Raw genomic sequence first — 17,454 nt, forward strand, 5'->3', positions numbered from 1 at the left:
TTGGAGGCCACGGTCTTTGTCAATCTACAGATAAGAAATGTTACCACAGGCTTGAGAACCTCCTCCCTCGGCCAGTCCTGTCACCACCCAGGAATGCACTGCCCAGCGGCTCCACACTGTTAGGGAAACCCCGGGGCCAGAACGGCGGGAGGCGTGCTGGCCCTGCACACCTATCTGCACACGTGATCATCAACTCCATCAATCTTCCCGCAGGAAGGGTTTGGAACCCCGGGAGAGCTCGGATCTGGGCAAGGTCACTCTTCCTAGTGGGGTGGCTTTGGGCAAGTTGCTGAAGCTTTGCGTTTTCTCACCTGTGAGCCAGGGGAGAGAGCAGGCCTACTCTTTATTCACGACAGAGCAGGCCTACTCTTTATTCACGACGCCACAGGGTCTGGCCACAGTCCTGCACCAGGACCCTAGTCCATCAGACCCCGGGCATCTGTGTGTGTGCCTGGCGTGCTGCAGGCTGACTGGGCTGGGATTTGAACCTCGGTCCCCATGGGATCTGGCTCCCAGGGTATAGGACTTAGCCTCTGCGCCACAGGGCCAGCCTGGATTAGGCCTCTCTTACAGAGCTTATCCTAGGGGTTGGGGAAGGAAATCGTGTAGAGAGCTTGGCACGAGCCAGCGTGCCGGACTCTCCACTCCTCTTCATGGCACCAGGAGTCCAGACCACGGAACTCGCTCCTTTTCCACACGGGAGAGGAACACGTGCCCAAACTGCACACCACACCTGCGTCACACGGACCGTGATTCTCCAGTTCAGGATGGAAGGACAGCTGTCCTGGTGATAGCAGTGACCGGCCGGCCACACCATCAGTAACTAGCCCTCGAAGACCAATCAGCCTGCGAGGGCCACGAGCACCACACTGTCCAGCTGAGCCTGGCATCGCCACCTCCCACCATCCCCTGCCTTTGGCTGCACTACCTGGAGCTCCGGGTGCATCCCTACTCAGCTCCCCAGAAGACCCCTTCCTTCTCCTTCTGCCGCTGCCTCCCGCCCACGTGGCCTGGCAAAGGCCGCCTGTGGCCGCCTGTCTGACCTCTGTTGCCGTGCCCGGGTGGCTGCGTGTCACGGGAAAGCTGTGCCAGCAAGGTGCCTGCTCCGGCCTGCTCGCTCACGTACACAGCCGCGTGGCCCTCGCCGGCTGGCGGGCGTCGGGTATCTGTATGGGCAGCTCCCCTGCTGAGACGCCGTCCTGCGCCCTCTCCTCCCACCGCCGCTCATCTGCGTCCCAGAACTCAGAAACAGAAGCCGTCGCAGGGCGACTCCCTCACCTTTCACTTCCAGACCGACAACGCTGCCCGCACTGCAGCAGCCCCAGGACCCCCGCCCTGCCATGACGGGGAAGTCGCCCCTCCTGTGCATGCCCTCAGCCCAGGTCCAACTGCACCTGCATGCCGACCTGGGAGCGGCTTAGAATCCAGGGCCTGGGTCAGAGAGAGAGAGGGAGAGAGGGAGAGAGACAGAGACAGAGAGAGAGAGGGAGAGAAAGCGAGAAACAACCCCCACAGGGATTGCTCACACCGCAACCCCTTCTCCATGTTTCCTTTCAGGGTTTTGGGGCCATCCATGTGCCCAGCACGTCTAAAGCCCTGGGTCCAGGATTCAAACTGCACGTTCAGATGGGCTGAACGGGACCTGGCTGCCCTCACGCCGGACCACGAGGCTGGCAAACCTGCATTTCCAACAAGCTCTCGCGTGATGCCGATGTTCCATGGAGTGACACTGTATTCCCATCCCTTCTTTCTTTTGCAGATGGTTTTTATCAGCATCAGTAGGCTCCAGAATTTTCCATTTAAAACATCCCTCCGTTGACCAAACATTTCTGTCAAATTACCAACCCAATTTCGCTATCTCCTTTTAAAACTTTTTTCCCCCTCCAAATTTTGCTGTAAGGCACGTGCACTTGCAGAGAGTCAGGAGAGAGAGAGAGAGAGAGAGAGAGAGAGAGAGAGAGAGAGAGAGAGGGAGGGAGAGAGGGGTGGGGGCAGTTCAGGGCCCCAGGCTCCTGCTACCTCGCGGCTTCACCATCTTGTCAGGCAAGGCGGCAGCTCTGGTCCCCGCAGCGCAGTGGCAGGAGGAGGTCCGGCTCTGGAGGCCCCCTCTTGTGGCATCTCCTCGTGGACGCTGACCCAGCACACTTCTGCTCCACCCCTCCGGCGATTCCAGCCGCTCTGTCTTCCCATGGTGCCTCCGGTGGGTTCACCTACGGATAGCAGTCCTTCCTTTTTAAAAAAATCAATACTTTAGCTATATTGCTTAAAAAAAATCATTAAATAAACTTCTTCAGGGACTGGGCAGTGGTGCGGTGGTAACAGAGCTGGAGCCACGTTGGAAAGGTCCTGGGGTCCCCTCCAGGGACTTCTCTGGCCATGCTGGGCATGCACGTGCCCAAGATTGGGGCAGCTGAGACTGGGGTGGACCACCGTGTAGAGGCCGGAGGGAGTCCTCTCGGTCTCTTACGAAGAAATAAACCTAGAAACAAAAACCTTGGGCCAGACGGTGGTCCGGTGGTCAAACACGCTCTGAGGGGCCGGACCACACGGGAAGGCTGCAGGTCTACACCCGGGAGCCTTTCTGAGCACATGGGGCACATGTACTTGTGATCCGGGGCTGGAGGAGGGCCGAGGGGGGATCGCACAGGAAAGCCCTGTCTATCTCTGTATCTCTCATTCATGGGAGAGAGAAACCTAAAGAACAAGATCTTCGAATGCTGTCTTGGACTGTGGGCAGCACAGGGACGAGCCGTGGGTCACCTGGAAGGCTTCGTTCAGGCCTTTCCCCCTTTTCGTTCTATACTCATTTGTCCCGTGTGACCTCCTCCTCTTCCATTATCACGTTCCTTCCTTTCTTTTCATTTAACTGCCATTTAATTGCCAAAAGGCATGAGAAAGAGCAAGATTGTGAGCACAGGTGTCCTCCCGGTAGGGCATGGTCATGTCACAATCCCTTCTCCATTCCTCGATCCTGTCAAGACTTTGGGCATACACACACACACACACACACACACACGCACACACACGCCTGCTATGTTTTTCAAGTTGCCAGGGCCTGGATTCAAACCATGGTCTGCCGTGTAGGATCCAGCTCACTTATCCCCTAGGCTATGGGGAGTTTGCCCCCATCACCACTGTTCACTTTTCTTCAGAATTTCATTCCCTGGATGTGTCTAGCTGTGGGGAAGTGTCTTGGTTATTGCTGTATAATAAGCCACTGATGGGGGAGGGAAAAACAAAAACAACATGAAAGGCACCGGCAGGTGGCGTGGTGGTTAAGGACGCTGGAGTCCCGTGTGGTCGACTGTGGTTGAAGTCCCAGACCTGGTGGCTTGCTTTCTCTCTCTGGTCAAATGAAAAATAAATAAATAAAAAGCAAATAAAGTTAAATAACATAATAAAAAAAGCCCCCTATTTTTTAAAAAAGCAACTGTAGATTCCAGAGACAGTGTGGGAGGAGGGTGGGAAATGGCAGAGGGTGAGGGAAGGGAGGTAAGGCGGGATGAAGCAAAACACGTAAGAAACAAGAAATGGAAAAGTATTTGCTGGTGATAACCCGTCCGGGAATATCCTTGACTGAGCCACTCTCCAGGGCACTCTGGATGGGAGGACTCAACGGTATGCTACAATGACAGACGGCGAGTGAATGTAAAATAAAGAAAAATAATAATAAAAGGTTTTGTCTTTCAAAAAAAAAAAAAAAAAGACTTAGTGGCTTAAACTCAAGCCATCAATACCATTCATTATTTCTCACAGATGTTCAGAATCAGGTGGATGTCTTTTCCGGTCTAGGCTGGGTCAATGTCTGCTGTCACCAGCCACCCACTGTGCAGGGGGCTCTCGGCTGGGCTCTCCCCCATGGGGGCCGTTGGGCTAGGATTGTCTTGCTTCTCTGTGTCTCTCATCTCCTGGAAGGTTGGCCTGGGGCTTAATCTCAAGGCATAGAAGGGTCCAGAAAAGGTCTCTGGAGGCCAAGATCATTTCCACCAGTGCAAGTGACAAGGAGGAGAAAAAGCCCCCTTCTCATGGAATAAGCCACGGAAGTGTGAGTACCGGGCAGGCTGGAGCGTTGAGACCATGTTCTGGAAGGAGCCTACCCGGGGAGAATGGGGAATTTCGTTTCCAGCTGGGTGGCCCCGTGCCCAGCTATAACTCCAATGGTTCTATTTATAAAAGGCAGAAAAGGAAAACGGGTATTAGGGGTAATTTATAGACTCTGTCTCCGAAGGAATTACGGCTCCCTATTCACCTTCCCCCCACCGAGGACACACTTCCCGCCCCGGAGGACACACTCTCAGTCTCTCAGCAGAAATCATACTATGACCACTTTGACAAAATTTCTGCTCTTAACTAGGGCACATTTTTGATTCTCTCTTGACCGTGCTAATCCGGTAACTTACCCCCGTTGACCTGTTCATCCATAAAACAAATCATGTATAAATTACTCATAAACATCTTGGGGTTGAATTCTGGGTTATTTCGCAGTACCCCACAAGGTAGCATCTTTCTCTGTACACACCTAGTTGTAAACGGTGTACTCATTTTGCATACATATGTACATGGAAAATGTCACGTTTACAAAAATTTATTTTTCTCTTGCTCCCATCCAGCCATGATTTAAAAGTCCAAACCATTTATCCCAAATCTGGCAGCTCCAATGCGGATCGACAGGTAGATCCTAGGACTTTACTACATGCCACTCAGGACACACGGGAGAGGAGGCATTCTTTAATACCGACATGTGGCTTACATTTAAATAGAAAATGCACAGTCATGCTCGCATGCATAATGATGGCCTCATGAAGCCCTTAAAGTGGAAGGGGGTCTCTCGGGGATTAATAACGCTCCTGCAGTTTCTCATCGTGGGTTTCTAGTAACTGTCCACGAACTGCTTTGATGTTTCAATCCTCGTCCTCAGGAGCATGTGGCAGGGGACATGAAGTCAGCTGTTGGTGTAAAGGACAGGACTAGAATTGTCCACGTCCACGGTGGTGGCCCTCTTTAATGACTCGCCTGCCTGTCAGCAGTTTCCAGGGGTGACAGGACAATACGGGATGCTAGCATCTTCCCGGGACAAGGTGACCTCTGGCCGCCCCGCGCACTGTCCCCGCACTGTGGATTAAGTGGAGGAATCCGCCTGGGCGTTCTCCTGGCGTGGGCGCAGTGGCTGGAAAGCACCTGTTACCTCTGTGAAGGGCCTGAGTGACTTGCTCGGTCATCTCCCTGACCGGGAGCTCGACATTTCTAGGAACCAGAACCAGGACGCGATGATCACCTTGACTCTGACCTCCCGCCTAGTGGTAACAAGATGGATGAGAGGGAGAAGGGGACCATCTGAGGGTGGGATGAGGGTCCCCCTGCAGGATGCCGAGGTTATGGAGTAAGATCTTTATCTGCAACCAGAAGGAAAGCCCGGACCCTGGGCGGTCCAGAGCAGCGGGGGTTGGTCTCCATAGTGGCTATGAGGGTTTATAAGCAGGTAAAGAAAAATCGGTGTTACGCTACCTCCATTTCCCCGTGTGAGTCACCTGCAATGAGTTTTAAGAATGTCCCTTGTTTTAAAAAAATGATGATAAATAAAGAAAATAATTCTTAAAAAGAAGGGTGGGTGCCGGCAGGTGGTGTGGTAGTTTAGGCCCTGGACTCCCACATGGCCGGCTGCGGTTCGAGTCCCGGACCATGTGGCTTGTATTCTCGCTTTCTTTCTCTGTCTCTCTCTCTCTGGGCAAACTGGAAAAAATAAAAAAAAAAGGTAAATAAAGGAAATAATTCTTAATTAAAAAGAAAAATGTCCCTTGTTAAGTGCCTTGTTAAACCACTCAGAAAGCCCCCGCATAGAAAGGCAGACGTACCTTCAGGGGTGTCGGGAGGTGTAAGCCCACCCACTCCTTCAGAGCCGGAGAATGGACGAACAGGCCAGGGGTGACAGCCACAGCGGGCCAGCTCTTCACACCGCCGCATGGTCGTGTCTTCTGCAGGGAACACCGTGCAGCCGGTACCGCGCCGGGGCTTGGGGCAGAACTTTCAAAGGGCGTAGGTGCTTCTGTGCAGAGCCGAGACCTGGGCTGAACGTCGGCCCTCGCACGAAAGCCGGCATGACCACCAGTCTTGGTTTGTCCGCGACCAAGAGGTTCCTGGACAGAGCTCTCTGTCTGCAGGTAACCCTAACCCTCCTCACGTGCTCCAGGCCGACCGTGAGAACGACACGTCCTGAGAGAAGAAACGCCCCGAGCCCAAGGAGCCCGTCAGCTCTGCAGGGGCAGCATGGATGTGGGGAAGGCTCGGCCCCCTCGGAAGGTCTGCAGAGGCCACGGCGTTCTTACTTCCTGGGTGGCCTCAACTCCACCTCCCTGAGCTCTGTACAAAGGAACTTGAAAAGTTCAGATCTAGGGGCCAGTGGGTGGCACAGTGGTTAAGGCGCTGGACTTTCAGATGGCTGACCACAGTTTGAGTCCTGGACCTGGCGGCTTGCCTTCTCACTCCTCCCTCCCCCCACCTCTGTCAAAGTAAAAGTAATAACAAATAAAATTTAAATAACTATAAAGAAAAAACTCAGATCTAAGGCTCGTGCACACACATGTGAGAGAGGGGTGGGTACACGTGCCTGGCATGTATTTTCAGTCCAACAGGGCTAGGGACTCGAACCATGGTTGGCACGTGGTTTCTAGCTTTGCGGTCTGGTACTGATTCTGCCAAAAGGGCTGGGCCTGAAGCGACATTTGACAGAGTGGTAAAGCCACCATGGAGTAAAACACAGGGCAGGATCCTCTGCTGGGGCTTTTTACAAAAGGCATTTTTTTTTTCCCTTTTTCTTTTTTGGAGAGGTTTTTGCTATAGGGTGCATGCGCTTGCCAGAAAATCAGAGACAGACAGACAGAAAGTGAGAAATCACCCCCCAGGGGGATGGTCATGCCGCGATCCCTTCTCCTCCATTTTCCTCTCAGAGTCTTGGTCATGCCCGCACACGCGCCCGGCATGAGTTTAAGTCACCAGGTGCAGGACTTGAACTGCGGTCGACTACATGGGAATCCAGCGACATAGCCATTTCACCATCTGCTGGTCCCTAAACATGCATTTTCAACTGTTTTCAGTATTACGTATCTTTTTAAAGGGAAAGATTTAAAAACTGCCGTGTAACGACAAATAGCAGGCACATCACGAACACCCTTTTTCTGTACGACTAAGATGCGGAGTTCAAGGCTTTGCAAGTGACACGTTCCCCCCTTGCCCGATGAAAGCGTCACGTGGCACCCCTAAGATGACAGTCTTCATTCTTCCTCCCAGGTAGTGACGCTGACAAAGTCCCATCACCTAGAAGTCGTGGCGCTGACTGACTCTCAAACTGAACAGTGACAGTTTTTATAGAATGACCCAGTGGTTAGAACAAAGGCGCGTGTGGCTTCGCGGTTGACAGAGGGCTCTGGGGCCCCGTGCTAGAGCGGACGCCTCACTCTGGGACCTTCGTCGCTTCGATAAGATACCTCCTGGCTCGGTACACGCCTACTCTGAGTAAACATTTCCTCTCTTCTCATTGCTAAGCCTGTATTCCCTGGTGAGATCTCCAGGAACGTCCTAATCTGGGAATAAGAACAGAAGGGGAACTCCTTCTACAATCGCTATCCTCAATGGATCCCTGCAGAGCTGGTGAAGAGTGTTCTATTCATTTGCAGTTTTATGACAAGTTAAGGACAAGCCTTTCGATTTTTCTTTTCTTTTTTTCCCCCTTAAAGTCCATCTATCCAATTCTTCCAGAAGCAAGAGAGACAGCACCCCAACGGGTACCGAAGCCGGGATTCACCCCCAGCCTGAGCCCAACCCACATCAGGGGCACACGTGAGTCCGCCACACTCAGGGAGGTGTCTGGCCTCAAACCCAGGACCTTGCCGGCGAGGCAGCCTTGCACAGTATCAGGTTTCACTGCTGTACAATCTGGTCCCCGAGCCCACAACACGCTGAACGATTTCCGATGAGTCAATACCATCTCCAACTACAATCTCTATGACCAACAGTCTTGCCTGAATCAAGGATCAGCCAACATTTTATTTAATGCAGTTACAAAATACTGTAATTACCAGTAATTGGTGTGAACAACTGAGTAATGCGAGGGTACGAAATCACTTCGGAATTTTAGAATGCTTATCCCCATTTTTAAAAGCCAGCTACGGAGCTGAGTGCCAAATTACGCCTAAATCCTATTTTATAAGCAGTTTTGAAAACTTCCTGTAATTGCATTCAGTGCTATGATTAAAGATTTCAAATACAATTACCATTTTATCTGCGTTCTAGACTTAACAGGCTTTCCTAAGAGCTTGTTGGTCTTCCTAGAGATCCTCTGGCTTTTACGTGTTAAGAGGCATATACATTTGTTTGTCATTAAGAGTTTATGAAGATGAGAGAGGGGAGTTACAGGCTCTTTGTATCACAGATTGGCTCAAAACCCAACATGGCTCACAGCAAAGCACACAGATTGGTGTTTGAGTTTCCTATTACAACTGCTGTAGTCTCTGGCTCCTAAATAATACACATTTTAGAATGATTTGAAGTACAAGCAGCTATGCAATGTAGAATATAATATACTTGACATACTATTTAAAATGTGTCCAATGGAGTTGACATTTTAAAAGAGGAAGGGCAAAATGAATTTAAACGCTGCCTATAAAAGTTGGTATTAGGATCATAGGTCTGGCTTAATCAGTCAGAAGAAAAAAGCAGTCGAATGTGATTTAATCTCACAATGGCTCAATGCCTTTAGGGCTAAATGTTAAACTCTGACATATTGAAGTAAAAACCAAAACCTCTGTGGTGAGAGAGACTGCAGGTACTAAAACATTCTAGGTAATTTTCCAAAAAATCAGTCTTGAATTCCGTCAATGGAACTGATTTATGTTAATGAGATGACGCGCAGTGTCTGACACTCGTCCCCCTCAGCCTGTGGTGAGTTTATATTGGGGACAGGCCAGCTGGGATTCCTGAGCCAAACCCGCCCGCCTTCTGTGTTGGTAAACAGTTTCACTGGAACGTAGCTACGTCCATGCGCTTAGGTCCTCTCTCTGGTTTCTTTTGCTGCAACTACAGAGCTGAAGAGCTGCTACGGAGACCACACTGTGATCTGGAATGCTAGAGAATGTTTTAGAATAAAAATGAGTGGTAAATTGGTATTTTTTTAAAAAAAGTATCCCTGGTACTTTGGCTTAAAAGTGGTATTTCCAATATTTAAATATATTTTCTTTAAACATTATCTATCTATCTATCTATCTATCTATCTATCTATCTATCTATCTATCTATCTATCTATCTAGCTCTAGGGTGTATGTGCCCACTGAGGGGGTGGGGAGAGAGGGAGGGAGAGAGAGACAGAGAGAAAGTGAGAAGTCCCCCCCCCCGCAGCAGGACAGACATACAAGATACCACAATCCCTTCTCCTCCAGTCTCCTCTTGGGATTTTGAGCATGCATGTACATGTACCAGACATGTTTTCAAGTCGCTGGGCTTGGGACTCGAACTGCAGGGTCCACTGCGTGGGATCCAGTGCCTTAATCACTATGCCACCTGCTGGCTCAGGATTTCATTTTAACCAGATAAAAACGTCCCCAAACTGGGGGCCAGCCGGTGGCACAGTGGTTAAGGGTGCTGGATTCCCACATGGTTGACTGCAATTTGAGTCCTGGATCTTGGGTTTGCTTACTCACTTTCCCCCTCTCTCTCTCTCACTCTGTCCCTTCCTGGTCAAATTTAAATAAATAAATAGTTACATAAAATAATTCTTAAAAAAAACAAAGTCCCCAAACTGCATCTCTGGAGTCAGATACTTACATCTATAAATCCCAGTGTTCGACAATGAAGAGGTTAATGGGGCCTCCCATGAGCCTCAGCCATGCAGCGGGCCTGGCGCTGTCCTTGGGGAGAGCAGGAGTTTCCAGCATGTCTGCAACACAAAGGAGCGTGCCCAGCAACCAGCAAGTCACGCGCTCTGAAAACACCGCCTGCGTGGGCCTCGGCCTCTTGGAGCTGCCCTACCACAGTCCGAAGGTGAGGCCAGGTGGACACACCCTCGTGGTTAAACGTGCTGACCACAACCAATGCAGATGAGTTTTCTTCTTTTTACAATTATTTTTATTATTTTTATTTTGTTTACTTATCTTAATTTGATGAGAGAGAGAGAGAGAGAGAGAGAGAGAGAAAGCAAGCCGCCAGGTCCGGGGCTTGCACTGTAGTCAGCCATGTGGAAGTCCAGTGCCCTTAACCACCACGCCACCTGCTGGCCACTAGATGAATTTTCTTCTACTACACGGGGAGAAACATCCCAAATACAAAGCTTGAGGGCAGCCACAGTAACAACTTTAAGGGGAAATAGAGAAGAAACTTGAAAGTGGGTGGACACAACGTGGCTGGGACTCCATGCTCCCCAGAAGGCTGTTTTTGGGGTCACACCTTTTAGCTGCCGGGTAAGGGAAGTGGTAGCAGAAGGGATGTCCAGCCAGTACGTAAATGACAGTGATCCACTGACCACCATGACATCGCCGGGCCACTGATGGCGAGAGGCATCCCACGTGCGCAGCAACTCCAGAGGTTTGAGATGAACACACACTTGAACCCGTGACTGAAGGAGATGAGCCTCGCCGCGTGGAGGGCTCCGCGGCCACGGGACACAAAGCCAGCGCCGTCACCAGGAGCGCGATTTTCAGCCACAGTGATTTATTGAGTGCTTTAATAATACAAGTGTACATCAACTGATCCACAGTCCAAAGTGGCAGGTCCCTAAGAAATTTACAAGCACTTGGAAGTAAATCAAAATACATATTATTTTGTTCAATCCAACAGTCTTCTGCGTGGGGGACAGAAGGCTCGTGATAGACGGGGTCTCAGTAATGCACAGTGATTCTGATCGAAGCTTTTGTACAAAACCTTGTTCCCAGTAGCATGCACCCACCAATAAAGACTTCAGTACAAAAAAAGGAACCCGAAGCACTACATGGAAGTAGAAACCAGAGAGAATTCTGAATTTGTGTTTCCCCAAAGGTCACGTAAAGGAAAAGGAAAAAGAAAAAAAATGGAAAGAAAACAAACGACAGAGAAACAAAACCACACAGTAATATGAAGCTTGTGAGAAAGCTCTTACCATGGCAGGTCCCACATGGTTTGCACTGAAAACAAAAGTTCCCATCCACGTGGAGGTGGGCTGGGGGGCAATCCCAGGTCTTTCAAGTGAACAGAAATTTAAATGGGAATAAAACAAGAGAGGGGAGGGAGGGGACAGCGGGGCGGGGAGGGCGATGGCCGACACCGGCAGGGAACAGTCCAGATGTCATAGAAAGGGGCTGAGCCGGCCGAGGACGGGGCGGGCTGCGATGCACTTGGTGAGTGTGCGTGCACGTGGTGGCGCCTAGGTGGCGTACCGCTTGGTCCACTGTCTGGCCATCCGGTCGTGCTCCGCCCTGTTGGTCATGTACTGCGTGGCGATGCTGCCCACCAGGGGGTCGGCTGCGAGGGAAGCAGAGGAGGAGTCAGTACTGCCGGCAGCAGCCCTGGAGCAGGGGTGGGTGGGGAGGCGCGGGGAGCCAGGCCCTGCCGCTCCAGGACACGCTTCCCGGCAGCTGCCCACGCGCCCTCCGCCTGGGCCACGCTCATCGGTTTTCCATGACATCCTGTCTTCTGTCCCGGTTCCCCACTTCCCATCCTGCTCCCCCAGCTTCGAGGAGACATTTCACTGAAGAGACCTGGATGGACTGTGAGGGGCGGGTCCCAGAAGAGCTCTAGGGAGAGGTCCGGATGGCCTGGGTGCCCTGGCTCCCGAGTCTGCACCAGCCCTGCTCTGAGGGGTGCTGGGCCTCAGCCAAACCCCAAGAAGGGCAGTGGAGCTCCCACGAAACCAGAGACAGGAGGGCTGCCCTTGGCCTCCCAACCTGGGAATACACACGTCTACACAGCCTGGCCTGATGAAAACCCGGGGAGCTGGCGGGAAGATGACTATTTCCTAGCACCTGAACACAGGGGCTCACACAGGGAGGAAACTGGAGGTCAGGGCGGGAGGCCACCTGGGAGTGGGGCAGGGCTGGGAGCCACACCCACGCGCTCCACCACAGGGTGCCTGAAGACGGCCACCTGGCTCCACATGGAACGTGAACATGCCGAGCCCTTAGAAAGCGGACTGAGCTTCCTGGAGCACCCAGAATCTACTCCTTTCCCTCCAACTCTCTGGTTTCACTCTTTCTGATTTTACTTCTATTATTTTTAGCTTTGATCGCCAGAGGGTATGTGTGCTTGCACGTGTGTGTGTGAGACAGAGAGAACTCCCCCGGGGACGTAGGCATGCCACAGTCCTTCCTGCTCCACTTCCCCACCTTGTCCCCACGTGGGCACACACACCACATGCCTGTGTGAGGTCCCCAGCTGCAGGGACTGGAAATCAGACCGTGGCCAGGCTCGTGGGACCCGGCTCCCGTACACAGGGCTATGCCGGGGCGTCAGGGGCTGGCCCTGATTTTTATCTCCTCTGCTTCAGTGCTGAATAGGGGCGCAGTAGAGCAGCCCGCGAGAAGAAAAACAATAGGGAAAGTAAGAAAACGCAGCACAGTAACGCTAAACGGGAAGAGAGAGAGGAGCCTATAAAGGTGTGTCTGGGGCCCAGTCCCACTTGCAACTTGGGCAGATTTCAAAGCTCGGACTTACTGGGACCAACAGTTAGAGTAATGGTTATGTCGCTGGACTCCCACGTAGTCGACCATGGTTTGAGTCCCGGACCTGGTGGCTTAAACTCACACCGGCATGTGTGCGTGCGTGCCCAATATCCCGAGAGGAGAATGGAGGAGAAGGGATTGCAGAGTGGCCATCCCCCCTGGGGGGTGATTTCTTGCTTTCTGTCTCTCTGTCTGTCTGTCTGGCGAGCGCACGCACCCTATAGCAAAAACCTCTCCCCCCCCCAAAAAAAAAAAAAAAAAGAAGACAAACAAAAACCAAAAAAAGAAAACAAAACAAAACTAACCTATTGAGGTGCTCATGGTCACACCTTCTCAGTATTTAAGGTATAACAGAAATACCACCTTGTAACTCTCTGCTGAGGTAGATGATATACAAAGTCTTTGAAAGTCTGCTGATGGGGCCAGCAGGTGGCCTGGTGGTTAGCGCGCTGGACTCCAACGTGGCCGACCACGGTTAGAGTCCTGGGCCTGGCAGCTTGCTTTCTGACTTTCCCTCTCTGTCTCTCTGGTCAAATTAAACAACAACAACAAAAAGGGACCAGCAGCTAGAGTAATGGCTATGTTGCTGGATTCCCATGTAGTCGACTGCAGACTCACGCTGGGCGCGTGTGCGTGCGTGCCCAAGATCCTGAGAGGAGAGAATGGAGGAGAAGGGATTGTGGAGTGGCCATCCCCCCTGGGGGGTGATTTCTTGCTTTCTGTCTCTGTCTCTCTCTGTCTTTCTGGTGCATACATGCCACAAAAACCTCTCAAAAAACAAAAACAAACAAACAAACAAAAACTAATGAATGAAATGGAATAAATAATTCTAAAATAAGAAAGTCTGCCTAGCAAAACCTTGCTTACGTTTTCTTGGAATCGTGCTCTGATGGTCTAGTTGTCCCAGGGAGGAGCCCTCCTTCGCTGAGTCAGGAAGAGACCCAGTCTGCGGGTTTGTCCCGACTTCTGCCTTTCTGCCTACTCCTTCACTCTCCCAAAACCTCTACCACCTAAACCAGTTCAGCGGAGATTCAAGATTTAAACTCGTAACACTGAATACTGACAACAAAATACCTGGGAACCAGCCCAAAATACTTAAAAAAAAAAAAAAAGTGGTCTTCAGTTGAGACTAAGTAATGCTCTTGAACACAGACGGCCAGAGCGAGCCTCGAGTCCTAGTTCTCCAGCTTCGGAACAAGTCCATCTTGTTTCAAGTCCCGGAGCAGGGCTAGAATGCAAAGTCTACAAGGCGGTATCCCCGACAGCCGCTGTCTACACCCCTGAGGCAGAGGCACGGCAGAACTTGCATTAGTGAGACCCCGGGAGAGACCCTGCCCTTCCTAACTTACTGACCCAGGTAAGGCTTTGGCTGCAGGAATGACGAGGCCCTACCCTCACGCAGTGTGCTCAAGGGAACAAGACAGGCCTGTGGGTTTAGCTCAGAAGGGGCAGAAGGACACAGATGAGAGACCAGCAGGTGGCGTAGTGGATAAGGCGCTGGGCTCTCACACGGCCAACCGCAGTTTGGGTCCTGGACCCGTCAGCTTGAAAATCACACCAGGCACATGTTCAAGTGTGCCCAAGGTCCCAGGAAGAGAATGGAGGAGAACGATGTGGTCATCGTTCCTGGGGCTGATTTCCCCCTCCCCCATCACCGTCTCTCCACATCTTTCTCCTTCAAGTGCACGCGCCCTGTGGCGAACGAACAAACACCACCACCGAGACAAGGATAAAGGGAACGGGAAGCCATGGGTTGGGAAAAGGTGTTGTATCAAGTGGTGTTATTTCAGTGGGGACAGAAGGGAGACCGGTCTCTAAAATAAGTTAGAGTGCTGGTAACAATTTGCATAGTACAAGCATGTTTTTGCATGCTTAAATAATTAACATTTACTTTTTCTCGGAGTTCTTTTTACCTTTTCAAATTTTATCTTAAGAAGAAAAATGTTTACCATCTATAAAACCACACATACCAACTAAAACCAATAATTAATAATAATTTTATAACCACCTCAGACAGTGTGTAAGATAGAAAGATGGAAGTGAAGACCGTCATTAAATTCATGCGGAGAAAATCACTGTTAGTACCTGGACATATTTCTTCCTCTACTTCTTCTGTAAACACCCAGTGTTAAAAAAAGGGGGTAATTTACAGTCTGCTTTTGTAATCATCTTTTTTTTTTTAATCATTCTGCAATGAATAATGCTTTATACCAATGACTACAGATCTACTTTGTTTTTTTTTAATGAAGTTTGCTTATTGATTCCATGAGTGACAGCGAGTGAAAGGTACAGCTCCCACGCGCTGCCACCCACCTCTTGCTGGATCCTGGGCCCCGGGTCCCCAGCATGCCCAGGGAGGTCTCTGGACACGAACTGGCCAGAGAGTATTCCGTTATTCTGTGGGTTGGACTTGCGATGAGGATGGACAGCACCATTTTGTTTCCTTCATGACATCTTTCTTCCATGATTTGGTCTAGCCTTGTTTCAGTTTATTTAATTGAAGTCTTTGATGAAATTAAACAGTAATAGATGCACATTATAGTAAATTCGAATAATAAAGGAGGAAGTGAAGAACTATTATCTTCTTCCTCTAACCCTTTCCATCTTGAGGTAGGCAGTAAACGGTTTAATGCTCAATCCTTCCACACTTTGCTATTTATTATATGTAAATCAAATGAGAGTCACGTGACGGACAGCCGGCAACTTGCGCTTTCCTCCGTAGCGACAGGCTGCACTGCAGCTGGACTTCTGAGACGGGACGCAGAGGCCCAGCTCCTTATCCGTAATAACCGAAGGGCATTCCTTTGCGTAGTCAGATTCGTTTCCACGTCACCCCAACGGTCGCAGTTAGATGTTGATTTTCTCCTGTGAGGACCGTATTACAGTCCTGTATAGATCTCTGAGCACGTGCGTCAGCTCCTGCACGAAGATCCTCAAAGTCACGGTGCTGGACCCAAGGGCACATCCAACTTCCGGGAAATACTGCCAAACTGCCCTTCCGTAAAAGATGTGCAACTTATCCTTTCTAGGCAGTCTCCCCAACACTGTATCAATCCTAATTCTCTTTTTCTTTTGAGAGATTTTTGCTGTAGGGAGTGTGCATTTACCCGAGAGATAGAAAGAGACGGAGAGACAGAACGCGATAAATTGCCTCCCAGGTGGGATGGCCACACACGCACTGGTGTGAGTTTCAAGCCACCGGGTCTGGGACTCGAACCATGGCTGGCCACATGGGATTCCTGTGCATTAATCGCAGGATATAGGGCGTGCACGCTCACCAGAGAAACAGAGACAGACAGAAAGCGAGAATCACTCCTCAGGAGGGATGGCTGTGCCCCAATTCCTTCTCCTCCATTCTCCTCTCGGGATCTTGGGCACGCACGCACACACGCCAGGCATGAGTTTGAGTCCCCGGGTCCGGGACTCAAACCGCAGTTGACTACGTGGGAGTCCAGCGACATAGCCATTATACTAACTGTTGGTCCCAATAAAATAATTCTTAAAAAAAATCACTACAGCTTTATTATAGGTTTTGATATCTGCTAGGGTAAGCTTTTACCCCACCCTATCCCTTCCCTTCACTAAAATTGTTCTGGAGAGCTGTCGTCTTAATGATAGGAAGACTTAGAGCATTTAAAGCTGTTTCACCCGAGGGATGTGGGGCTCACGGGTCTGTCTGAAGAATGTTATCAAGATTTAGGAATGCTGGGGCTCCCCTGGGTTGACAAATTGAAAATCAAGTGATTAGAACAAACTTGGGGTTTTGTATTTTGGAACCTGGAGGGACCAGATGATGAATTACAGGCGGAATTAAAATCAGACTGATTAAGCACCCTGAGAAGACAGACTGTGTATGTACGTGACTCATAAAGTGATTTAGGGAGAAAAAAATCATTTCTATGATTGAAATGAAATGGTGGACATTATTACACTAGAGCTAAGATTCAGAATGTTAAAGAAAACCGCACATAAGTCTGGAGAGATACGCTTTTACTCCAGATTTAACAGGCAGGGGAGCTGAAAGTCGCCATCAAGTACCCCAAGTTCTAGAGGCAGTAACATCTCCCTCAGGACGGGAGTCAGAGGAAGGGGACCTGCTTTGTGCACGCCGGGGTCGGTCAGAAGACACGGGAGAGGAGAGGGGGGCAGGCCACGGCCATCTGGGAGTGTGGTGTGTGGTTGTGTGGGCGCCCTGTCCTCCCTCCTCTCATGGAAGCGGGGACAAGATGACCTTCCCACTCAAAGCCACGAGGGGACAAGCGATCCAAAGACCGGAATGCCAGCACGGAGATTCTGAAGCATGACCCCCGGCTGGAGACCTAAGGAGACAGGCTCTCAGGCAGCACCCTGACCCAGCCCTCGACTCGCTGGGAGTCCAGCGGCATAGCCATTTCGCCAACTGCTGGTCCCCTTTGTTTCACTTTTATTTTACTTCTTAAATACAAATCTTACCAAACTTTCATGTTATAAATATACCCTTTATTGGGACCAGTACGTGGTTACGTCATTGGACTCCCACATAGCCGACTGTGGTTTGAGTCCCAGACCCGGTGGCTTAAACTCATGCCAGGCGCGTGTACATGCATGCCCAAGATCCCGAGAAGAGAACAGAGGAGAAGGGATTGCGGCATGGCCATTCCCCCTGGGGGGCGATTTCTCGCTTTCTGTCTCTCTGGCAAGTGCACACACCCTATAGCAAAAATCTCTCTTAAAACAAACAAACAAAAACATACACGCTGATGAATATATGTTGCAACATAGGTTGAATACAGATAAA

The 17,454-nt window shown here is 50.5% G+C and overlaps 1 protein-coding gene across 1 annotated transcript in view; it reads right to left on the bottom strand.

Annotated features, from left to right (window-relative positions):
* Positions 1-10,674: 10,674 nt before the first annotated feature.
* Positions 10,675-17,454, bottom strand: part of LOC102499793 (ubiquitin-conjugating enzyme E2 E2-like) — a 228,494-nt gene continuing 221,714 nt past the window's right edge. The window contains 1 exon segment of the mRNA XM_014585034.2: positions 10,675-11,481. Within this exon segment, the coding sequence (XP_014440520.1) occupies positions 11,384-11,481 (98 nt within the window). The 3' untranslated portion in view covers positions 10,675-11,383.

The sequence above is a fragment of the Tupaia chinensis genome, unplaced genomic scaffold, assembly GCF_000334495.1.
Source record: "Tupaia chinensis unplaced genomic scaffold, TupChi_1.0 Scaffold148626_1, whole genome shotgun sequence".
NCBI lineage: Eukaryota > Metazoa > Chordata > Mammalia > Scandentia > Tupaiidae > Tupaia > Tupaia belangeri.